This window comes from Hylaeus volcanicus, chromosome 5, assembly GCF_026283585.1.
Source record: "Hylaeus volcanicus isolate JK05 chromosome 5, UHH_iyHylVolc1.0_haploid, whole genome shotgun sequence".
NCBI lineage: Eukaryota > Metazoa > Arthropoda > Insecta > Hymenoptera > Colletidae > Hylaeus > Hylaeus volcanicus.
In genome coordinates, this window is record NC_071980.1 from 22,939,151 (window position 1) to 22,965,562 (window position 26,412).

Here is a 26,412-nt window from a genome sequence, read left to right on the forward strand (position 1 = left end):
ATAAAATACTACAGGTAATTAAGATAACAATTACGTTAAAGTTACTGACTATTTGTGTTAATCCGTTCAACGAAGAGCTTGTGTTATTCATTGACACAAGTATGATATGTTAAATTAACACAAAAATATTGGTGGATCGTGTGCAATTTGTGTCGAATTTAACACAGAATCCTCAACAGTGTATACTTTCATAAACAAAGGGGTTATTTTCGTTTGGAAACGACTAAAGTAAAATCATCACCGGCTTTTAGACACTGAAGCATCGTTACGCGAGCCATTTTGGAGGTTGTTTATTTTTTGGCAACCAACCGATCAAAGGGCAAGGATCTTCTGCAGCCGCACAGAACATCTTTGTACGGCGATTAAGCTCGCGAAGCTGAAGAAGGCTTAACCGCGCAAATTCGCCCCACGCCGTGGCGAGGGCGCAGTCGCGGCTCTTATAGATTTTCCCCTTGTTACCTCAGTATGTGTAATACCGACAAAGTTCAGGGTGCTGACGTTGGGGGTGGTTTGCGTTCCACGCGCAGCGTCCACGGAAGGGAAAGGAACTGCGCACACCCAGAGGTGGTAGAGGCTAGGAGGACGAGAAGGTGGAGGCGGAAGAGGAGGTAAAAAGAGGTAGAGTATGATATAGTAGCGAGAGGACAGAAGCGACGGGCTAGGCCAACCGTCTACAACGTGAACCGCTCGATCGGGACTGAATAATCTCGTGCATAGATGGTGCCCGACGTGAAGGATTAGGACATGTGACCAAGGGTGGGTGCATCATCGAGGTGTATCTTCGTGGTGCACTGTTACTCGTTTTATGCGGACAAACATGTGGTACCGTTCTCCAATGCATTACTCAAAGGGTGAGTTTCTTCTTTCATTATTCGCGCGTTGATCGAAGATGGGCAGAATTCTTGTCTATGTACAAATTATCCATGTACAAAAATAGGTATTTCTTACTGATTGGATAACAATTAGACTTTGGATTGAATGTAGAATGTAAAATGAAATTTTGAGTTAGGTTGGAAAACAGCCCTTATTCGTTGAACCTCGCCCTTTCGCCCTTGCTTGGTACAGTTTGGTAATTTCACTTTGTCTTTGGATACTTCACAACGAACGAATGTTAATCGATCCATTGCATTCTTGTTATGAATAAATTACCGTGCGTTGGTTTTATTTGTTTGCTATTAATTGAAAAGAAATTTTGCTCATCTCTGGACGTCAGCTCGTGACATTCCTTATACTGTTTTATGCTATACTGTTAACATTCGTACAGTGTTTATAAATCATTCTCTGGTTCTTGTTATTATGCATTGCGTAGCGTAGATTTATATAAGGAATCACGTATAATCGTGATTCATTAAATGTTGGTTCTGAAACATTCATTTGGAGGGTATATGTTTTTTGAGCATATCGTCTCGTGTTTTCGTCGCGACTTTTCTATAAGAATTTTCTACGTTACGAATTTTTATATTCATTTTTATAGATTTCATATAATTTATGTTGCACTCGTATTGATATTTGACTTTCGGGCGGGGTTTCGCAAACATTGACTTTAAAGTACAATTTGGTATAACAGAAAATTAGTTTTTTTTATGAAAAGACATTAATATTAAATGTATTTATTGCATATGTGAACGGAATGCTAGAAAACAAGATTACATAGGAACAAACTCGATTTAATAGTAGTATGATATATATTGTATAACCCAATTAAAATTTAATTCATAATTTAAATTATAATGTAATTTTAATACTTCAAAAAGTGTTTGTATTCTTCCATGTGTGATGAGTTGTATTTAAACGAAACTTTTATTTCAAAAAATAGACAAAGAAATAGTAGTGTACTTAAAACGGTCAAGTATGTTTATAAGTAGAATAAATTAAATATATTAAATATATTAATAAAATATATTAAAAGTAGAATAAACGCGTCTAATGAATATACTGCGATGTTGGCATTAAAAAACTTATCCGAAACAGTTCAATTATATTGATAATAAATCAAAATCTGCATTTCAGATAAGTTCGAAGATACGATCTGATAAAACCCACAACTGGTAGCCTATAATATTAAATACATTGAACATTTATTTGATTAAATAAGATAAACATCTGTTTGGTTGAAAGAAAACGTCACTTTGACTTGACTATCAAAAATTTACGCTTAAAAATACTATATTAGGAAGTATTCTCAGTTAAAAAAGTACAAGATTTATTTATATTTTCTCGCATTATCCTTGTTAGAATTTTAATATTTCTTTAGATATTTCACGCATAAAATTAATCCTAAGATTTCATTTAATTTTCACTCGAAGAGTCATTCTGTTTTTTTAATTTTTATGTTTACTCGATTAATGAACATATATATTTATATTCCTGTAAAATTCGCCTGAAGTATTACAACGCGTCATGTTATATTGGCGTACTTTGTACTAATACTTATCAGATGATTGTAAGTGAAGTATTGGGGTTGCCGTTGAAAGTACAAAGGGGTGAATTAGGAAGTAGGCGTGAAAGTTTATTCATACTGCTAACTACGCCGTTCTATAGCCCTGTCTTTGGCTACTGTGTTCCGCGTTATAGCAGAATGTTGTATTGAATATTTATTAGAACCTTGGCCATGGCCACTAGTTTGTTGTTTTCTTCGTGGAACACGTTCTTTGCACGAATTATATCTAATATACATGAACATATATTGTGAATATACAGAAAAATGCAAATTATTAAATTGATACGATGATTTTAAAATCGATTTTTTAATTGTTTCTAAAATGTTCAATTTTCAGTATACTATTTTTTTTTTTCAATGATATGGATGAGAATCAATCCAGTTAATTTCATTCTCAGAATCTAGATAAAAGATTATATATATTCTAAAAGGAAATATTTTAGTATTATCAAACAATGATTTCATATCTTTTTACCAGAAAATCTTACTTGATAAAACTTTTACAAATTTTGGGTTAGGTGGCACCATTAATGCGTAAAATCCTTTGGTCTACTTATTACAATGTAAAAAATAATAAAATCTCCTTAATGTAATAATTTTTGTTCTCTTATGATAGTTATAGAAATGAACACGAATTAAATTAATAAGTGGTATTGCATGCTGCATGAAATTAACTCTTTGCTTACGGGAGACTTCGATGCACAGCAAGTTGTGTACGACGAATTTCTAGCTTGCAGCAGTAGCTAATGCTTTGCGGAAGACTTTTTCAGGCGCCGAATATACAGGGTGGGCCAAGTAAATGCGATAAGTCACAACTCCGTTATCAGTGCATTCAGAGTGAAATGTCAAAGGGTCAAAGTTTTTCGTCATTTTACATAAAATTGTATTGGTATTAACATATTTTACACATACATATAACACAATTCTACGTTTCTTTTAAAAACTTTAATTACAAGTTTCGGTATCGGCTTATAGAGTATTTAAAATTATTTTTCGCTGTAAATTATACCATTCGCAACTCTTTCACTATCTAAAAGTGAATAAACATTTCTAAGCAAATAAGCCTAACATTTTTAAGAATATTTAATTCAGGAGACCACGCAGGTGAATATAGGGTGCACAAGATACATAATAAAATCTTGCGTATATATTTAGATATAAACATGAACGTTGGCTATTGTTTTGTCCCACACTGTAGATACATTCGTTGAACGTCTGGAGGTGTTCACCGCATGCGGTGTCCTAATCTCTTGAGCGCCTATAGGCGGCAATAGCATTACCGTGAGCGATTTTGTTGAGCTTCAATAAACGCTAATAGCAGTTTAAAGATTAAAATCGGGAACAATTGGCTACTATTGTTGCCAAGTTAAACGTAAGAAAATGTCAGCGATCATTGAAATTTTTCTAATCCTACCAATTTTTCCCTTTTAAGAGTGTCCACTCTTTCTTCGAGTCGTAATACAATCTACTTCAACGTTTCATTTATAACAATCGAATATGATTTTATTAAATAGGCAGACTAACAAAATTACTTATCTTAAAAGAATTAATTATCTTAACTTATTATTTATTGCATACTATAAAAATAAAAATAAATTATATTGTCTTCGTGATCTCTGATCCGGTTTATAGCGTATAGTATAAGATTCTCTTACAAGTACTTACTATTCTTAGATATATTTCCAGAGAACTTCTATAAAAATAGAAGATTAATAAATTCAATCTCGATATTTACGAGCATCGTTTGTTCGTGTCAACAAGTAGGAGGAACGACCACTTAGCAACAAGTGTCTGTTTAAAATAGATGCAAATCGTTGGTAATAGACTTACGATTACAGGAGAGATCAAGCATAGGTCACAGGTAACGAAGACGCATTGCGTAAGTGGGGCTCGTTCTTATTGGATTAGTTACCTCGATAATTGCACGAGCCACCGTGCTTGCAGAAATTTCATCTTGTTTTCTAGCGTCTATCTATTATATTCCATTAATTAGTGAGATAGTCCCGAATAACTTCAATTAATGGGCAATTCATGCTTCACTGGAGTGATATCATCGAACAGTGCAAATTTGCTTAATTTTCAAATGAAAGTATCTTTTATATTGGCATATAGTAGACATGGTGGGAGTAGACTAAATTGTCGAGTTGTCAGAAAAAAAAAAATATTTTGATGTAACCAGATAAATCAATAAAAATCTACGAACAGAAGAATATTGGAGTCGAGCATTTATACTAATCTATTTCCACTGTGCAGTTTGGCATAGTCGCGCTTTCGCACTCTCTCCTTCATTCTAGGGTAGACTAGGAATAGATTCTGGTTTCTAGAACCTCAATTGTATAGTCGAAATAAACTGCTACATTCAAAATACGTCCGCCTTCGAAAATTATACGGGATGCGCCCACTGTATAACAAATGTAAGTAACAAATTTTCTTTATTTGTAATACTTCGTCTAGGGGAGATCTTAATTCTCTCTTTCTCACTCTCTTTTATTCCCATGTTTGAAATATTCGAAGAACTATGAAGACGAAAGCTTGATTACATAAGATCAATTCCAGGGAAATTTAACGAACCATCATTTAACTGTATAAATTATATTTATATAGTATCCACTTCAAAAAGTCCCATTGCATGTTACAAGTTTTCTTTTATTATTTTTATCTTCTTCTTAGTTGCATTCCAAAATTTTGTTTAGAAAAATAATATCATATTATTACACGGACGTGCGTATTGTTAACAATAATTACACAATCGTAAACATCAATTGAAGACAAATTTTACCTCACGATACGAAGCCAGAAAATTGATTACATTCACTACGAAGTGTTTCGATAAACTATTTACAGAGCTCTGTCTTTAAGAATAAACAAATTAATAAAGTGACATTGTTCGAATTTAAATTGCACTAAGGAAGCCTGTGTTTCAAGAAAACTTGGAACAATAGTGTCATTTCATGAATTTCGTGGGTTATTGTAGTTCAGCGAACAGCTCACTTTCGGACTGCTGAAAAGCAAAATAAAATTTACGAGTATGTACCGTAGCAACTCTCTCAGATATAAAGCCATACCTATGTAAAAGAGGTGAAATCTATTAGTTTCCTGTTACATGGTTCGCTGTATACACTCTTTGTCGTTATTTCCGGGAATGCAGTAATCGGAAATAATCCAAATGTCACCTTATTTGTGTCATCTTGATATCATTAAAATGCGTGTTCGGATTACGCTCTATTTAACCGCTGCCATTATACTGAGCATCCACCCACTTTTATCATAAACATTTCTCATGTGCTTACTACTTTGTGGAAATACAAGCAGCTTGGTCGAGAATCAATGCGGTTTATTTTATTCTTAGGATCTAGATGAAATATTGTTTAAATATATTAAAAGAGGATAATTTTAGTATTATCAAATAATGATTTTGACTTTATTATTTATTAATTAACGTAGGTTTTAAATATTAGGTTCGTTAAATATTTCTTTGTTCAGTTCTTGAATATTTAAATGTTTTTTTAGATTATATCATTATATTATAAATATATAGGTTGTAATAATGTTTGGATAAATTTCTGGTAAACCATTTCTAAATATGAATTTTAGTACATCGTAGAGTTGATCATGATTCGCGGTTCAATTTTTCTAAAAAGATTTAACTCTTCGTACAAATCAGTTTTCTGCACATCTGAATTTCACTGTAATTGTGAATTTGTAAACTCTTCTGAATGCAGTACTCTGTCACAGACCGCACGTCCACGAAGCCGGTCATGTGCTTATCAAACCGTTTGAATATTAATGTAAACAAGTTTCATCTCAATAAGGAATATCTTTACTATATTGATATATGTAGTTGAGCTATTGTATCAGCAATCAACCCAGAAGCTATTACTATCTTTAAAATCATGGAAAGTTATTGTGATAGTAAATGTAGTACTCGATAGCAGTATACTTGACATTTTAAGGTAACACTTCCAATGGTCTGTTTCTTTTTTGTAGAATTAATTTATGTATACATAGAAATGGTATCTTCACACGACGTGGTACAGGTTTAAAAGGAATTTTACAAATTCGGTTTACAAATTTTTTCTATATTCTATTTACATCTGTAATGTATGTACCTTTTGACAACTTCTCTGTTGATTTAGTCGTAACGAGTTCTTTTAGTTTGGTAGCCAATTAAAATGGAACGAAACGTGGAAGTAAAATGAATTTTTAGTCACGAGAGACTCCAATAGGTACGTCTCATCATTATAACAAGTAATCGAATAATACTTCTAATAAAATTTGTTTCTTTGAATGTATTTAACGAGAAATGATGTCTTCTTAACCTACTCAATGACATATCATGTGTATTTACAGATTGCTCTTTTACTCGTATCTAAAGCATTTCTCTGTTCAAATTGCGTTCAGTTGTTTCATATACGTGTAATATTTTAACGTAACGTTAGAAAATAATATTTGCACATTCGGTGCAAGAGTACCGTTTCATCATATAGATTTTTGTTTAATTGACGTGTGTTTAAATCATTACTTTGTTGGTTAAAATTTATTGAAAGGGAACTAAAAGAATGAATTACAAATAATGGTTCTGGAAGAGTCCAAAGGTGGTGGTAACGAAATATTAAAATATTGGAAAATTCCAAGCTTTGAAACAATGAACATCAATTAATAAAGCTTTTGTCGTACTCGAAATTTATCGAAGAATAAAATTCCTTTAACAGATTTTATTTTCGTCAATGGAGGAAGGGTATGAGCTCTTGTTTTGCTTTGATTACAATTGGACTGGGAATTTTTATGCATTTATAGAAAATTTGAATGGTCAAGAAACTACAAAATGCATATAGTACGATAGAACATAAAAAATATTGAAATTAAAGGTCATATTATTGTGGTTGGTAATATGCGTTATCCTCGTCGCTGATAACTGACCGAAACACTATAACGCCGAAGCTCATGGCTATTAGTAATACTCAGGTGGCCAGTGAGTGAACATTCGTTTCCGTTGATGTGTGCCGTGCCGTAACATAATTTCAGTGTACTAATAAAATCGTAACCGCAAGAAATATGCATTTACGAAGTAAATTAAAAATCGTTGTTTGGGTAACAATGGGTATGACGTTTAAATTTATTTTAATGGAATTAATAGATAATAAATTTTATGCATTTATGGCGTATCGTAAATCTAAAAAATATTTAACAACTGTATTCAGAATATTATGTTGCACTTGTACAAAATTAGATATTGATATAGTTGTATTAATTTATGGAATATATTTTATACATATTATGCATACCATTTCTATAATAATACATGGCCATTTTATCTTCGCTATGTTAGTGATAAGAAAAACCTATATTCGGTGACATTGTAATATGTCGATTCTTATCATAGAGTACGTATATTAATACTGTACGTGATTGCTAAAATATTAACGTTAGGAATATGAGTTAACATTACGAGTAAAAAATTAATTTCATATAAATAGAGCACGCTAAGGTCAGTGTGTCCGGTTTAAATCGAAAAATAGTTTCTTGTCAATTAGAATATATATAGGGTGTCCCATTATAATATTTCCACGCGATTATCTCGCAAAATATTCATCGTTCGAAAAAAATGTTTAAACGAAAAATGTTAAAATATGGGAAAATTTATGAGATTATGCAGAAATGCAAAAATGCATAAAATATCAATAATAACATAACTCATACGCTATTTAAATAACAAGACATAAACTTACGGAAACTTCGATTTATTATCTGTATCTGCAAAACACGAATTTGTATAAACGTCCGGAGTTTACATATAACGAATTCTAAATGCGTTTTGAATTCCTAAAGATCACATCGAACATAAGTGTCTACACTGGAATGAGATTGATGTTCCCGTTTTTTGGAATACCTATGTCACCCAATGCGGAACAATTCGCAAATAGTGTGGCAGTTTGAAGGAAATGAAACTGTCCGCAATACGGGCCGACTGTCAAGTGTAGATATCGTAAATAACCCGTAGCATGCATTATCTACGCAAATGAGATATAGGGGCTCATCGCATGATGATTATTTCGCATTCGCTAATCAATTCATTTCGATCCAGTTGCTAAAGGATTAATAATTGTCCATAGGAACAGAGGAAGTTACGAGGGTATTAAGAAGTTACGGAACTGCTTTTTAACACGGTTGTTACCAGAGTCTGAAAGGAAAATCTTGCACCACCACATATAGCATATTTATTTTATATTTATTCACTGTGGAACTGAATAACATAATGTTGATGACAAAATGTTAAAGAAAATAAACCAGGTTAGGACTCATGAACTTCGATAACGTTATAAAAATGAGTACTCCGACAAATGTTAGATTACGTAGGCTTCAATTGTCTCAAAATAAAATTTTAATACAAAATTAAAGAAAAAAATAAATCTGGTTAGGACTCATGAACATCGATAACGTTATAAAACTAAGTACTCCGACAAATGTTAGATTACGTAGGCTTCGATTGTCTTAAAACAACATTTTATTCTCATAAAAATGTTCACGAAATATTCACGTGACAATCAACGTGTTAAATCTGACGTATAAAGGTTGTTACAAAAAAGGGATCAGAACGTTTCATGGTATTTATAGTAACAATGGTAGGTAGTCCATCGCCATTCTCAGTCTCAGGACTGCGTCTTTTATTTCAAGGTTCTGCCGAGTCTTCCCAAAATCTTTTTTAGTGATTCGAGGATAATAAATTTTGAGCCAAGTAACGTTATCTAGTAGAGAACGGTAGAAAATCTTCTTTCGGACAGAATCCATCAACCCTTCAGCAGACCATAAGTACCTAGCTCGAGACCTAAAGGATTATCCGCGACATTGTTCACTCAATCTGCTCCTGAAGCATCCAAAATTTGTCTGTGGTAATTTATTCAAAACAGGTTCGTAGTGTATTGAAAAATATTAAACATGTTTTTTTTTTTTGTAGCTGTCCAAATTCACTTTGAAGGGTGAACACCACCCCTGAAGTCACTAAAATAGATATTTAACGCGATAGACTAATAAGGTAGACAACTTCGATGAAGTCTCGAAGAACCAGAAGTAGACGGCGAATATGCTGCAGAATAATCACTCCAACATGTTCCGATTGTATTTTCATGTTCAGTTTTCTGACAGATTTTGTTTTTAAAATACGACGGATAATTTTATTAATTATGCATCGAATTAATATTTTTCGATACTCTACGAACCTGCAAAGTTGCAAAAAGATATGTTTTCGCATGTGTCTTCACGAACGATAATTGACGGAAACATTGATTAAAAATAGATCCTTACTCAACGCAACCAAACACGCACCAATGCACATTTGTTCCTCCTTATCACATAATTTGTGGACCATCGTTGGCGTTGTGTCAATCAACAGCGTCGAAATGTTCTAAAAATAGTAACTAATTTGAATAATAAGGCACGTCAATGTATATATTTGCCTTCGAACCGTATCATTCGTCATTGATGCACGATGCGCCGCATAAGTATTCCGACGGCACCCGTATTATGTATATTTATAAAATCCTTGCAGAATTATTTTACAAAGTGTACTCTGTACTGTGAAACCATTGGACTGGTCTAGTTTCATCTTGTCTTCGCACGTGTGAGTATTGTTTACCGAAGAGAAATGTTTACGTTACTAATAGCCAGTGCAAACCACACCTTGAATCTAACGAGGAATCTCGCATTAACGAGTAATAGGGTGTATCTATAAGCAGCTCTTCCTGTTTCTATGGTGACTTGCTTACGTGTGCAAGTTTATTCGATAATATGTACTGGTCTCCCGATTCGCGTCGTACCTTTTATACGCTCGCTTTGATTTTAGCTCTAAATGATTAATGATTCCTCCATGCTTCGGCTTTATGTGACATCAATATACATAAACAGAAAATTAATACAGAAAAAAAGTTTGCGACTCATTCATGTAAGGAAATTAATTTTCCAATTATTTTCAATATAAAATTTAATTTGCACGAGAACGATCTATTAAAATATAAAAGAAAGCAATTTATTTGGGTTATTTCCGTATCTCTAGTTCTTAAAACAATAATCCATACACACTCATACGTTTACGTACTTACATTTACGTTCCATGATAACGTACTCCAATCACATATTTGATAACGCGACATACATAATTTCTATTACACGCGTAAAAAATACTATTTACGTATCAATTTCTTAGCGGTCACATTACAGCGACAATACTTTCCCAAAATAAATTTTCTTTTCTCAGTCGCCGTGGGTTCTCTATTTAAATCACAATAAGAGTACGTTAAAAAATACATTTTTTAAGAATCGCTTCCATGGTATCTTATCTTGCTCATATATCGTAAGACACAGAAAAGCTTGCTATCAATTTCACGGTAAGAATGCACAGTTGTCAAATGAATATTTATTTTTTTTATGATAAGTCTGGATAAAAATATGCGATTTCATGTTTTTGCAGACATTCCTCTTATTTTTGCGCAGTCAGTACAATATATAAACCGCAGCGTCCGACTATAAAAATTCTTACGCGGGTCATGTGTTGGATTCGGTAGAAAATTTCTGGTAGGCGATTCCTGTTTGCACATCGTGCAGTAAGATGGTACCAAGTGTAAAGGGTGAACATACTCGCGACAGACTTTATCGACGACGAGTGAAAATACACTGCACTCGTGAAGGGTGAAATCGAGGGTTAGCTCTTGCAAACATACAGGTCACAGTTCAAAAGTGGTGCGAGTTGGAAAGAACGTTAAGACAAAGAACAGGGTGACAGAGTGTCGAGTAATTAGGTTAAGAACGTAGGTAGGGAGGGAAAGAAAGGAGTATTAAGTAGGTCACCGAGAGAAACAAATTAGAGCAATGACCAGATTGGGAGGTGGAATAGGTTGAGGACTTCGGTATAACGAAGACACACAGGGGACGACGAGTACATGATACTCTGCAGTGTAGTGGCAAGTAGAAGTGTTTTTCTTTCTTGCTCGTATAGGTACTCGAGCATATTTTACTTCGGCAGTAATAATTACTGCTGTACCTACAGGAACTAAAGTAGTTAGGTGGTTAGCTACATATTATGCATTCAAAATTGAATTTAATCCGTCAAATACATGATCTACAGGATCATGTTATATTACTATTGTAATGTAGGAATTATATAAATTAAAATATTTATGTAGTTAATTAGCTACATATATTATAGATGAAAGATTAAATTTAATCCTTCAATGATATGATCTGTATTATATTATAATATAGTAGTTATATCATCGAATTCATCCAATACAGTATTTATAGTAATTCAAACAATTACACAATATTAATGAATATTTACGCATAATTTGATAAAAATCCTTCCCTTGTCGTTGACCTCTGAAATTTTTTTAGAAATCAATGATCTCCCCGTTGTGAACTCTAAATTTTGTTGTGCTTTCAGCTCATCTGAATGGACATTGAGCGCCGATCGGACAACAGCACATGGATAGATAAAGTTTTTTGTCACGAAGGAAACGTGCGGCATGGGTTTGCCGCGTTTCTCTGTGAGGGGACTCATTTTCTACCTACTATGCTTGATGGGTTTACTGTTGGCTTTCCAAAATCTATTAAAGGTCGAAATATGGCACCGTATGCGACCTCATCCCGGACAAGATCAACTTGTTCGTGCTCCAGACACCCCAAAGGTATCGTCTAGTTGAAGTTTATATAATAATTTGTATATAGACTTGTATATATATACTGAATTCAAATGTTGAATCAATATTAGAATTATCTTTAACATTCAATTAACATTACTATCACTTTAGACTTCATTTTAAAATTACTAGATTATTCGCAACGTTTTTTGTTGCATATTTTTGTAAGGACTCTTGGAATAGGAAACGAGGTGCACGTACATACATACATATATTAAGCAGTGTTACGCGTTCAATCGAAAGCTACTGAAACTTTAAGTATCTCGTATAGCATTTATCTTTAAATGACACGTGTCAACCTGGTTGACCGCTTTCGGAGAGAACTGTGCGTCCGATTGATACGATCCAAGTCACATTCTCTTCAGAAAACTAGTTGTTACGACGTAGTCATTTATTTAAAAGTTTGTCTACCTTCTTCAATCAAATAATAACAATTTTTCGTGACATTCGGAAATTTGTTGAGATATCAAACAAATCCTATGTCAGGTTGTAGCCATAAGTATCTACGTAGTTTAAGAAAATTTTTTTTTATCTCAGATATATCCAGTGGTCACAAAGCTGCCGATCGGTTACCAGTGTATTTTTTGCAGTGCTCACTTTCGCTCTAGAATCGAGTAACGCCACGTTAATGATATTAATGAGAGGTTTTTGTTTGTTTACATGTCGAATAAAACATATCGACAGTGTGAAAACAATTCATCGTTTCTTTATAAATATTTTCTGAATATACCCCTCTTAAAAATGTTTTTACAGTGTTGTGCCCCCTTAAGGATATTTTCTTTTGTGTTATTTCTTACTGAAGAAGATTTGATACAACAACATCGGGGTCATATAACATAGATCAGTTTGCCCCGGCAGATAATTTTCGCGTTTTCTATTAATCTAGATACATGGATGTGTGCAGACCATGTTTCCAACATTTTATAATACAATTTCTTCAAAGTCAAGACATTTGCCACAGTTTTCAACCGACCACGTGCAGCCTTACTGCCAATAATTGATAATAATGGAAATACTAGTAACACTTTCTACGTATGTACATATATCGCGTAACATTAACATAATGTTTTTAAAATACTGTCAGAGATACATCAATGTTCCTCAATGTTTACGAAATTGAAATATTTCTTCTACTTTTTCCTAATTATTTTTCCTCTGCTTCAAGGGATTTATTAATTCTGCTGGTATATCGTTTAAAGAACAAGTTTAATGTAAAATTATGTTTAATGTAATGAAATTAATTCATTCTATTGTGTTAATATGGCTTTGAAATTATACCTGGTGTACCAAAAATGCCAAGTTAGTTTAAGTTTCTCCTTCTCCGTTTTTAATTGCTGTGTTATTTATTGTTGCCATAGTCTAAATAGAAAGTCTGTTACTGAAAATCGAGTCTACTATAATTGATCGCACAAGTATGTCTGTATTTATCGTGAACTGTTTATTATTGAAAAACATGAATTAAAAGTAATTTTAAATTCTGTGGATATTAAGCTTAAAACGAAAAAGCTGCAGTTAATGAAATATTTTATTTGTAGGAGCGGTTTGAACCATAATAAACAACGACATATTTGTGCAATCAATCGTCGTTTATCCGCGTTTCGAGGATAGACTTTTACCCAGACAACATCAGCGACAAGCAATCGCGCAGTTAAAAATGAAACTAAACAGACCTGATACCGATGTGTCATAGAATGAACGAGAAACTCGAAATAACACCATTCTTGGAACATCAGATACAATTTAAATCATATACATAAGGTAACAGAAAACGAATTACTTTCATTAGCTTAGACATTCTGTTTTACGCTGAAATTCTTTTTATAGGTGTAACACCATCGAAATAATTGCAATTTTTCAACTATTATTGAACATAAACATTATGGTTCAATGCTCACTGCTAATGTATAACTGCTGATGATTTTAGCAGTCAAAACGACTTTAAACGTCAATTAAAAAGAGTGAAAAAAGTAGAGGAAGAAGAGAAAGCAGAAGAAACGTTAGATTTTTGTATAAATCAAGTGTTATCGAATGTATTTTTCTGAAAAATGAAAGGATTCTAAAGTACTTCGTACAAACTTTTAATCGAAAAGTTTCTTTATTGTTTAGGATTACTCTTAGAAATTTGTTCTATATTCCTTCTCCTTGCGATTAAAATTATATTCTTACGCTGAAGTTTCTTTTACGATTTTAGCATGTTGCTGGAGTTGTTATGGCTTGGTACAGTTATTCGTGTCATGTTGACTCGTTCACTTTGCACAATTTGAAGTTCTGTTGTAGCTGCGTGAGAAGTGCCAGTGTACTTGGCATCTATAATACTTATCGAACGAATAATGACCTTTGCTTTTGTCCTTTTCTTAATTCAATCACTTTTCCAAAATACCTAGTATTATATATATATATTTTATCATTATCCATACATTATTTTAAATTTGCTTTTATTTTGTATTGATATCTTAATCATGTTTTTGTCAGTAATAAATATTACTTTGGCATCTTTTTCTAAACCATCCACTCTCTTCTAAATATTCTTCGTTTATACCTCATCATCTAAACTCACTCGTATCTCGTACCTACATGATGTAGCTTCTTCATCATCGTCACCGTCATTATACACAATTATCGTCATTATCGCTATGCGACATGTTGACGCTAAGAATTCGACCAACCGGGTTCTCAGTTCCACGCCATTATTGAACGAAACACTTTGTAAATTATTGTAAAGCGATCGAAAAACTTCAGGGAGACTCACTTAAAAAAAATTAAAAAAAAAAAAGAATAAGAAAACTAATAAGTAAAAAAGAGTATTATCAAAAAGAGTATTATCAAATAAATCACAAAAGAATAGAAAATCACCATACATAATGTATGTTGAATACATTCTACAATTGTTAAAATGACATTGTTATTTCATTGTGTATATGTGGACATACCTTTTGGTTATGTTTAGTATATGTTTATTATATCGGTTTATATCATGAATGCATAAAATCCGCAGTCTATTTATGACATAACCAGACAGTACCTAAATCTATTTATTTCTTTTAATTAAAGGTAACCAATCCACCCGGCACGACGATTCTGTCACGCATTACTATAGCCACCCTGGAACCATTAAGACGACCTTGGTACATGAAAGGAGGAAGCAGGAGACCTTTTCCTGCCTTAAAATCCAATCGCACCGGTCGACGAATGGCACATTTATGGCCCGAAGAAGATGTGTACGATGATCGTGTCACAAATCAAGTAAGAGTCGATGAGAATTTTCATGTAAAGCGTTTTTCGAAAGGAGCTTCGAGATTTTGGCAACATCATAACGATATTCTTCTATTTTATTTATAAACTTGCATACTATTGTTCTAACGCTGTTACATTATCTAAACAATGAAATAAACGTCTTAATTTGTATCGTGTCTCATGTTTACAGTTGATGTTTGTGCCCAATGATTATAATAAGACGGAGCAGCCGTTGAAAAAAATAATGGTTCCGCATGGTATGCCCGAAGCAAAAGTTGGTCCCGACATATTTCATCAGCATCGCTGCCCAGTAAATACGTGTACGATTGTTAGGGAAAATCCGGACGACGCCGATTTAATCCTTTTTAAGGATTATGTAACTCATGTCCGAAGAAAGTCTCCAAAGCAAGTACGTAGCACGAGTCATGTTCTACTTTGATTTATTTGAACGATACCTAAGAAATCACTATGCGAAGCAAAGTGAAAAATTACCATTACCTGTTAAAGGTGGTGGAATGCATTTAGCAATAAATTGATTGTCGAGACCACATAGACTAGTTTACTTACCTTATTATATCTTATTATAACTTACTATTAATATTTGTTACTTTATAATGTATTATTATACTGTGTTGAAACAAGGTAAACGAATTTCGAAGTAACGTGAACGAAACGAGTAAATGAAACTCACGTTTATGTTACTGTTAAAAAGGAAGCTAACGCACATTGAATGAGACTTGTACGATTTTCAACAGGTATGGATGCTGTATTTATTAGAATGTCCCTATCACACTCAAAGTGTGAAGAACGCCGTCATCAATTGGACGGCAACCTATCGTCGTGATAGCGATATAGTCGCACCCTATGAAAGGTGGCAGTATTACGATTCTAGTGTTACGCAAATACCGCAGACTTTTAATTACGCAGCCAACAAGAGTAAGAAGGTAAAAACGTTTTTACTTTTCTCGCAATTCTTAAATACTTTGAAAAGTGTTTCAAATTGAAAATACACATTTCAAAATACCGAATGTATTCAGTTTACTCTTTTGAGTTACAATCTGTGATTTAAAGACTTCATGTGAGATATTCAAATTTGATTACCTATGTCGACATGCTTAACGAAAAATAAACAAAACGTTCTCTTCTTGCTTATATTGTTTATTGAGAAGCTAAAATATAATGTACAATGATACGAACCCAAATTTGAATCGGATAAAATTTAAGATCATGATTAGTAATACAGTTCATCTGTTGCTTGCAATTATTTCAGGTGGCGTGGTTCGTTTCCAATTGCCATCCTCGAAATCAACGTATGAATTATGCCAGGGAGCTATCGAAATACATACAAGTGGACATTTATGGTACTTGCGGTACTCTACGGTGTCCGCGTTCACAGTCTCAAGCATGCTTTGATATGCTTGACGAGGACTACAAATTCTATCTAGCATTCGAGAACTCTAATTGCAAGGATTACATCACGGAAAAGTTCTTCGTCAACGGTCTTGGGTACGTTGCATTCATAATATTATCGTTAGTGTGTGAAAGTTATTAGTAGCCTGGGGAAAAAGATGCCCTTTGTATATAAAGAAAGTCCCAGAATTGGTGTAAGAACCGGTAATGGGAAGAAGCTGAAACGATTCCGAACCACAAATTTCCTTTGCAAAAATGTCGGATTAAGCTTCATTTTTTAATTACTAACAAAAAACTACCGACCGATCACAGCCCCAAAGCAGCGCGCGCTCAACTGGCTACGATCTGGCAAAGAAAAAGAAACGATACCTATACTTCCTTTCGTTTTATACGAATATCGAAACGATTCTTTTCTTTCATTCAGACACAACGTTCTGCCGATAGTAATGGGCGCGCATCCAACAGACTACGCTCGAAGCGCGCCATATCGTTCCTACATTCACGTGGACGAGTTCGAGTCGCCTAAAGAGCTGGCGGAGTACCTCCACCGCTTGGATCGCGACGAAGAACTGTACAACTCGTACTTCCGTTGGAAGGGCACCGGGGAATTCATCAACACGTTCTTTTGGTGCCGCGTTTGCGCGATGCTGCACGACGATCGACGACCGAAGTCCTACAAGGATGTGAACGAATGGTGGAGAGGCGACGGTATATGCACAGCGAGCTCGTGGCGCGAGCACGACCTGGTCCGCACGAACCTGAAAAACACTTGAAGAAACCTCGCCGCGGACTCGTTGAAACCTGTGAAATAATGCGACGCATTCGAATTTACATACGCTATCGTCTGAAGAATCATCTGGACTTCCAAAGGGCGCGGAGAGTATTACTCGTACGAGTGGCGGAGTTCTGTTCGCTTTTCTTTCATTTTCTAACGAATATGTTCAGCGGTTGGAAGATTTCGAGGGAGCCTCGCGAGTTGACGAGAAGTCTGGGGTAGGCCGTAAACGGGAGAAAGACTGCCGAGTATGAATTTGTCGAAACATAAAGCGCTAGGTGTACTCGAATTTGTACTTTTTCGACGAACATCGTGGATTTTTACACGTCACTATAGAATTAGCTCGTTACTCTAGACGAAACAAATATGCGCATGTTTTTACTAAGATTACCGGGACCGTCGATCCATCGAGGACAACGATCGCCGTATAACCGATTCAATTGATATTTTGATCACGGTCAATTACCTGCGGTTAAACGTACTTCATAGTTTTAACAGGTACGAGCCTTTTATTTCTAATGTTTAGGATCGCTCGATACGGAATTATTTTTCTTGGTGAAAAATTTACGTATGATCGTTGATGCCGAACTATTTTAATCGTTGGTTAGCGGAGACGGTTACGGACGTAGTAAACAGCGCCGGCATATCAGTTAACGTGAATTTGTATAGTGTTCCTTTAACAATTGTACGGATGCTCTAAACGATTTGAATTAGAACCTCTTACGCGTTGAGGGCCCCACCGAGATTCGATTTAAAATTTTCCGAAACGTTATTTTCGTAAAATGTATTAACGCGACTGACGATTTTAAGAGCGGAATGTTTTACAAAATAATTTATAAGGGACTCACGTCGATGTACGGTTAATGCAAAATTATTAATTAATTAAATTTAACGCTGTCAAGAACGAAACGATATCGTAATGTAGGTATTAAATACGCGACGGTATTTTGCATTGGTGTAAAAAAGTTGGTGAAATAAGTGCCGTAAGGAATATAAAACGGCGTGAAGAAATTACAACTGCTTTTTTTAAAGCGCGTTGAAAAATTTCGATTTAAATTAAATTTCTGTAAATGAAACACGAATGCTGCGCATTGAGCCGTTTTCATTTCTCATGGACAGGAAGCGCGAAGCAATAATTACATTTTCTCTCTAATAGGGTTCCTAAAGATTCGTTCAAAATTGAGATAATGTAATTGAATTTTATTAATATATTGGTTCCTACGTTCGATAGAGATAATGAAATATTTTTGCGTTCGGTACGTGGAAGGATAACGAATAATAACATAAAATTCGGCGGTATACAGGTTAACGTAGTTTTAAATGTTCCTGGAACGTCGACGATGTAAACGCTCGTCCAGTGATTAAATAAATATTCGATTGATTGCGCGGCCACGTTAATGAATATTTGTAAACATTCAGATATACAAGTGCAAAGGAACACCATAGTTAAACCATGTTAATGTTCACGTGGGCTTGAATTTACAGCGTACTTCACTTTCGAATTGTAATATTATTTATTTACTATCAGTGGCGGAGATGTGAAATTAATATGTTGTATGAAGCAGCAAATTTCACTATTTTATTTATTTTCTCAAACTGTATCGTACGACGATAGTTTATCCCATGTGAAATGTTTCCATCGCATTTGATAATATGGAAAAATGACACAGACTAATGTCAAATAACGTGGTATGTGCTGGTAACATTTGTTTTAGGCACAGAAGAACAAAAAGTATTAATTCCATTTGTTGTTGATTCATGGGGCACTATACTCTTAGATTTAATTCGATAGTGCTTGTTGATATTATTTTCGCTAAATGTTCTTGATTTACAGTATCAGTTCTTATGCGGAAACGGTTTGTCACTTGTAAAATACTAGCAATTTTAGATTGTGGATATTGAGTTTAGAAATTTAGTGCGATTGTATCGTAATTGGAAGAAATTACACAAACGAGTAAATTAAGATTACTAAACTTCTAAAGTGCAAGATTCCCTTAATTAACGATTTTTGTTTAAAAGTAATAGCGCTTATTGTTGTAATAAATCTATAACCACCGCGTGACGCGCGTTGATATTACATTAAGCAATTCTTACAACTGAAAATAACATTGAGCTAACGAGACACCTGTAAATCAAGAATTTCGAGATGCAACGTATACAGCTTTATTCGTCGACAGATGCCAGTAGTTCGCATAAGTATTAAAATTAATGTACAATGACTAGGATAATAATTTTTTTAGCATACTCTTGTACGTACTTTAGAGCGTGACTGCAATTCTGTAAGATGGCTTCTGAAGTCCCTAGATTATTCATTAAGAGTGGAATTGACATAACTGTACAATATCTAAGGAAAATTTTTGCTCGTAAGTGAAAAGTGTTTACTGTTTATATAAGAGAGTATGGAATTTATTATTTCCTTAGATTCGAACCTACACGGATAAGCCACGAATAATGTAGATTAGCACATAATCACTATATAACAGTGACAAATTTTCAATTTTTTAGTGATCTTTTTGTAATAATTAATTTCTTCTCGGCTCTACTTTTATTCATCTACTGTTTTTAACTATGCAAGAGGACAAAATAACAACGTTTTATATTATTATTCGTGTAATCCAAAATCTATTTTCATTCATGGTATACGTAAACAAAAATCGTGAAATTGATTGTTCAGTCGTACGACGACCACAATCGCGAGAAACGGTCATTTTTGTGTAATTGATATTTCTCTTAAGTAAATGATATTTCTCTTAAGTAAATTATTTATGCATCGGTGTATGTATAACGGATTGTAAATATACAATTGTTGTTCGTGAAATATGTCGTCACGTATGTGAGATTTTTACGAGATCTAGTGAAATGCAGTTTTGTCGAAGGACGACTTCGAATCATTCTGAACTCTATATACATGGAGAGTGCTTGTTCAATTTATTCCTTCGAAAGTACAACTTACTTTCGACTACGTTAATATAATATATTTGGTATTAACTGAAGCTTCCAAGTCTAAGTCTCAGTTAATATCGCGGTGAAACAAAAGTTTTTTCCGAAATTTTCTTCGTTTTTTTCCAACGAATGTTTACACTAAATAAAAGCATCTATGTTTTATTTTATATGAATCGCACCGAGACAAATTTTAATTGACATGAATACCAGAAATACCTGTTTCAATACAGTGATTTTTCAAATTTAACGAATTATTTAAGATATTATTTGTATATTTGTTATCTCAAGTAATTATGAAATTGCAATAGAGAATAGTTATTGCTAATGCAAAAAATTCGGCGCTAAGAGTAACATAGCTCAACGCGTGTAGCTTAAAAGTACATTTTTACAGAAGTAGTACAAAAATTGGAGATGGGCAAAATTTTATTCGAACAATGGATAACGGATAAAACCAACGAACAGTGATTTATTCGTGACGTTTGTTCCATTGAATAGTTAAATTTTCAGTTGTTCGTTATGAAATATTTCATTCTATAATTCGAGTTCAAATTTTTATTCACATATTTTTTATTCGTTGACACTTCAATCTAGATAAGAATTTTGCCCCTCTCTGATAAAAATCTTGCACACGTGAAATGCACGCATAAATGTATAAAAATCAATCTACGCCGAAACGATCACTTTTGTACTCGATGTTAAAAATATTTCATGAAATCGTTCGAACGTAAGAACTTTTGCACATTTACTTTCTCTATAATCGTATAATAAAAATGTTAAATCGAGTAAATAAATAAATGAAAAATGAAATATAAATTTACTAGTAATAACTACACATCGACATATGTGTTTTGTTATTAAAAAACGAAACACAAAAGCCACTTTTGGAAAAGGCTTTGCTAGTTTGATCAAAGTCCTTTGCATCGTGTGCCATAGTAAACAATTTATTGATTACGTTTCGTCTCTACGTATCGATATCAAAAGTGATCTATTTGGCGTGAAATGATCCACGATCATGTTACTTCATGGTGGATACTGCCACTGCTTTCAATCGGTTCCTATGTAATGTCGATCTTTCAGAGTGCGCACAAGCAAGCTAGATTCATAATTAGGTAATTAATTGACTGATTGATTATTTCTTAGAAATTGAGCGATTGAACTCGAAACGGGACACCAATGGTATCAAGTACGGCAATCAAAGTGATTTTTCACACGTTTCAATCGCTTCGAAGACTATAAACACTTAATTTAAAGAAAAGTTTATTAAGTCTAATTTAAATATTCGGCTATTCGAAATTAAGGAATATTTTATTTAAAACGATAAGAAGAAAATATATTTGTGAGTGATACACGAAGGATGTGGAGGTGAACAATTTCTTAAGTATAACTTTTAAGACTTTTTTTGTCATGAAACATTTTTTTTAGGAAAGTTTGATTCGATGTAATACCTCCAAACTATTTACATATATTTGTTGTGTATATTGTTGTATGTTGTTGATAATATTTTCAAGGTACAGATAGTTTAACAGTGCACTACGTTGAACGAGAAAGTCTGGTTCGAAAAATTCTGATTTCCAGAAAAGTTAAAAGCAGTAGCGATCAATTAGTCTACTAAATTAAGTGTTTGGTCATTAATATTTATTATCGCAATTATTTATCGTAACGATCTTCTGTTACTGTTCCTTTGCCTGTGGTATTAAGTTAATAATAATTATATCTTAATTTATTATACAGTTGGTTAACTAAAGTCTGATAGTTGGCTATTAAGGTTCTAATAATCTTGAAACTATAAAAAAAAAAGGTATAATAGAATAAGATACGCAATGTATGGCGGTAATGAAGGACGATAAATAAGTTGTTTCGCGAACAATCAGAGTTCTTAGGATTGCGGAGTGTTTTTTGTAAGAGATCTCCTATTATACAGGGTGTCACATTACAATCTTTCCGCGCAATTGGCTTCCAAACTATTGATTATTCAAACATACGTCTTACAAGATGAAACTCACTCTATTTCGAGAGTATATCTTATAGCTTCTATCTGTATAGAGAAGTTTCCAAATTTAAGAACATAATTGGGACCACCATTCGAAAGCTAGTCAATAGAGATTAAGCTGATTAGGATGATTACAATTCTTAAATTCAGGGTCAAAATTGGGTTTCAAAAGATGGGGTTACATTGATCTCTTGTTGCATATGTGGTATTTTCTATACACATATTGGTGCTTATTGTTAATTAAAACTTTTTACTTGATAATTGTACTTTTAACAGTATTTTTTATGACTATGGCGATTGTAACAATTAGGATAATTGAGACGATTTAAACGATCGTTATAATTGACACAGTCGTCACAAGCACGTCGATTAATAGACAATTATCAGACTATTATCAGACCATTATCATGCAGTTGTGACGATTGCAATGATTGCAGTGATCAATGAAATTGATTTACTTCCCCGAAACAGAGTAGGTTCCATCCATAGATCAAGACACTCTGCATGTGATAAAAGCACAGTGCATACTGTGAAATTCGAAAATCTAAACGAAACAGAAAGAACTTTGTGCTTGAGAAAGTGTGCGCCACGAATCTTGACTTGCGGTTTCGATAAATGTATTACTAATTATTGGTGCTGATTGTAATAGTTGGTGCTGGCGTGTGTACATTGTATAAATTCGACCAGACGGTGAAATTTGTTTACAACGGCAAGTGTTCATTCATAATCATGCGAAGTTAGCGTGTAAGCATTGAAATGCGCTACAGCGAGAGCGTAAAGAAGGATATGTACTGTTTTCTTCATTTTAATCTCACGTAAAGCTTTTATTCACTGGACAACATAAACCAAAGCAGAATATTATAAAAACGAGTGACGAAGAATCGAAGAAGTCTAATTAGTTGTATCAGTTGATGAAAACAACCAATTCCTTGAATATTCTTGCTAAAAAAACATATTGAAATAAACGTAATAAAAATTTGAAGAGCTCAAGGGAACTGCAATGATATTAGGTAACTAGTAAATTTTCTGTTGCTTTGTGAAAATAATTTATACGGTGAGAAGTGTTCAGTTCTTAGAAGGTATTTCAATTGTTATTGTCACGTTCATCTGTCAAGGCATCTTTCGATTATGTAATAACAATGTTGAAACTTACAATGTATGTTGTGAGACTAGATAGCGACAGAATTTGTAAATAGTTACTCATATGGTTATAACGGAACATTACCTGTAAAAAGAAATTCAACCGTACAATGTAATGATATGTAATGTCATATTAATATTTGAGATTTGTAGATAAAATCGTATTGCGTACTGCGAGAGATGCACGTACTCTTTCGTTTTGTTCCACCAGAAAAAAACATGCAGTAATTTATATCGATCCATCGAAATCATGATGAATAAACAAGCAAACGTTACGTCGTTGCGTTGTGGTCTTATTTGTACACGATTCCTCAGGATTTATTAGATGTATGCTTAAGTTTTGTAGATTTTTGTATTAATTTCTTTTATTAATTAAATGGAATCTACACTTTTCAAACAAACTAAAAACGAAGTTGTGTCATAAATATGATTTGTTATTCAATTGTTTAGATGCAATTTGACCAGTCATATCAAAATAAAAAACACTTCATGTTCATTAATGTATTTAAAATCGTTTTCCTCACCTTCTGAACATAATTTACAAAACTTATGCATACACTTAATAATTCTCCAAGTGTGTTGCCACTATTTCATTGTCAGCGTTGAAACAGATGAATTTATTTAAAAATGTTTCAATTAAATTCCATTTTCGCAGTATGTTCGTCATCAATTAGTTTTATTATAAATTAAACCGTGAATCTACTTTCAAACAAGGTGTAAAGAATCGAAAGTGGTGTCATCGTGGATTGTTACGTGGACACTGCGCGAACGAAACGTACTCTAAATTGAATTACTTTTGTTAGGCATGAATATTTACTAAATGCGTTATTTCATTATAAATGCTGGTGTGTTAGTACCCGAAGAATATTTTGTTCGATATAATTGTGGTGTTATGCGTGCTTGTATCGATGTTACCCGAGTTCTTGATTATGGGAATAAAATTGAACACTATTCTTACTTTTGAAATATTTTCTGTTTCTATTCCCTGTCACGCATGTCAAACATTTATCTTTAATTAAATGTATACCGAAACGCGAGGTCGTTATCTCAAATGTTAAACATTTCTAATTCATATGAATACTTGTCAATTTTAACGACAAAATGTTATTTGTAAATACAATAGAAAATATTGCATAAGTTTCCTTTATTAGAGTTGAATGCGTGATTGTCTTACCGTATCCTGAAATATATAGAGATTTTGAGAAATATTAGGAAGCTCGTTGGAAAATTAAAGTTCGTTACTAGTTTATGCATCGACTTTATAAAGCATATAGATCGGTCAAATGGTCAATTACATTGTACAAAATGCTACCAAAAAGCATCCAATCGCGGCGAAATCGAGGTAACATGATTCCAATTTGAATTGTCACGCAAATTAGAGTAAAAAGTGATTGAATTACTCACTTACCGATGAATTACTGATGACTGTAACCATACAACATTAATTAAATAAACATACTTTAATATCGATTAAATTCATAATGAAAAGTTTATTAATATTAGATAAAATCACTAATAGTCAGTGAAGTATTTCGAGAACGATGTTTAGGAACATGTGAACGAATGAAGAATGTACACCTCAGTATTTACTCACGAGTTCTCCAGATTGTTATGTTTCTTCCACTTCCGCGAAACAAGTCCTTAAACGATGAATCATAATTCATTAATTAATCGACCTATCGAAGTTAGGGAGAAAGGAATGCCTTACCCACCCCACTGTAATCTGTACTTCTAAAAAAAAGGTCATCGAACCTCTTATCTCTCTGACGAGGATATTTCAGGTAGAAACGATGGCCGTAAAATTGAAAAACAAAGATAACGGGCGAACATTTGATTCCCCAAGGATTTAACAGTGATAACGGTATTTATTATTCTTGGATCTTATACTAGCCTATACACAGTGGGTTCTGTTTAAAGTGTTACAAATGGTTCTAACGAAAATTAGTTAATGTTTGAATGAATCAAGTCGACCAAATAAAAAGCCATAAAAGCTGCAGCGTTCTATAAACAACGTTAAACTTTTGTAGGGTAAACGAGGCACCGGGGTTGCGAAATGCATCGATTATGGCAGTATGACGCTCTAATGGTTATTTTAACACGGGTCTTCTCATCAGAACCATTTGCTAATTCATGCGAGGACACATCCTAACTCTTATTCGCTCCGCTCAGTAAATTCCTAAACGAATTACTTACGCCTGTGATGAAAGAGACACGCGGTACTCTCGATTAGTGCTTAGTCGAGCTTATCTACGTTCCCTTAGTTATACGTCGTGCAGCCCCGTCGAGGTGTCTTCAGTTTACACCCTATTTCAGGATCGGTCGCTAATATACGTGGTTTTACACTATTTTCTGTGAAGCGAACTCTGGAAGATAACAAGACTTTACCGCAACCTCGGTTGTCCCTTTGCCTCTTAAAATAACCTTCCTCTCGCGGTCCCTTCCCTTCCGCTTTGAACTTTTGTCCATACTGTTGCTAATTATTTTAACCGTTAGCGGTTCAAATTTATAACGCGTAGGTACATCGTCAAGTTTGGTATTTTTAGAAACAGAAATTACGTTGTTGATAGAATCATAACACGAATTTATTTATTTTAAATAGTAAACATTTAGTCAATGTAGATGAAACCCATTTAAACAAAACTTCGAATCGTAATCCATTTAATAAATGGTTTATTTGAAAGGTAGATACTAAGTAAAATTTAGAAGCATGTTCTGAACAACCACGGTTCACGATGATGACTCTTTTTTAATTTGAAACTTTTGAAATTATTGTTCATAGGTAACGTATAAA

At 33.6% G+C, this 26,412-nt stretch overlaps 1 protein-coding gene across 5 annotated transcripts; it reads left to right on the top strand.

Moving 5' to 3' along the window:
• The first annotated feature begins 582 nt into the window (after window positions 1–582).
• On the top strand, window positions 583–24,585 carry LOC128876600 (glycoprotein 3-alpha-L-fucosyltransferase A). 5 transcript variants are annotated; one of them, XM_054123083.1, is made up of 7 exons: window positions 583–756; window positions 11,874–12,117; window positions 15,181–15,372; window positions 15,554–15,772; window positions 16,119–16,307; window positions 16,634–16,869; window positions 17,198–24,585. In XM_054123083.1, the coding sequence occupies exons 2-7, from the start codon at window positions 11,956–11,958 to the stop codon at window positions 17,544–17,546; spliced, it is 1,347 nt and encodes a 448-aa protein (XP_053979058.1). In that variant the 5' UTR covers window positions 583–756; window positions 11,874–11,955; the 3' UTR covers window positions 17,547–24,585. The 5 variants fall into 5 exon arrangements, with proteins under 5 accessions (XP_053979058.1, XP_053979056.1, XP_053979057.1 ...); XM_054123081.1 differs by having other exon boundaries at window positions 585–851; XM_054123082.1 differs by lacking the exon at window positions 583–756 and adding an exon at window positions 7,417–7,541.
• Window positions 24,586–26,412: the final 1,827 nt, after the last annotated feature.

What these genes read in the sequence shown, in the direction of transcription:
- LOC128876600 (XM_054123083.1), top strand. Translation starts at nt 11,956, where the DNA reads ATGGGTTTGCCGCGTTTCTCTGTGAGGGGACTCATTTTCTACCTACTA. An exon ending in ATGATCGTGTCACAAATCAA is followed by an intron (nt 15,373 to 15,553) that starts GTAAGAGTCGAT and finishes TCATGTTTACAG; the next exon opens with TTGATGTTTGTGCCCAATGA. An exon ending in CAGCCAACAAGAGTAAGAAG is followed by an intron (nt 16,308 to 16,633) that starts GTAAAAACGTTT and finishes CAATTATTTCAG; the next exon opens with GTGGCGTGGTTCGTTTCCAA.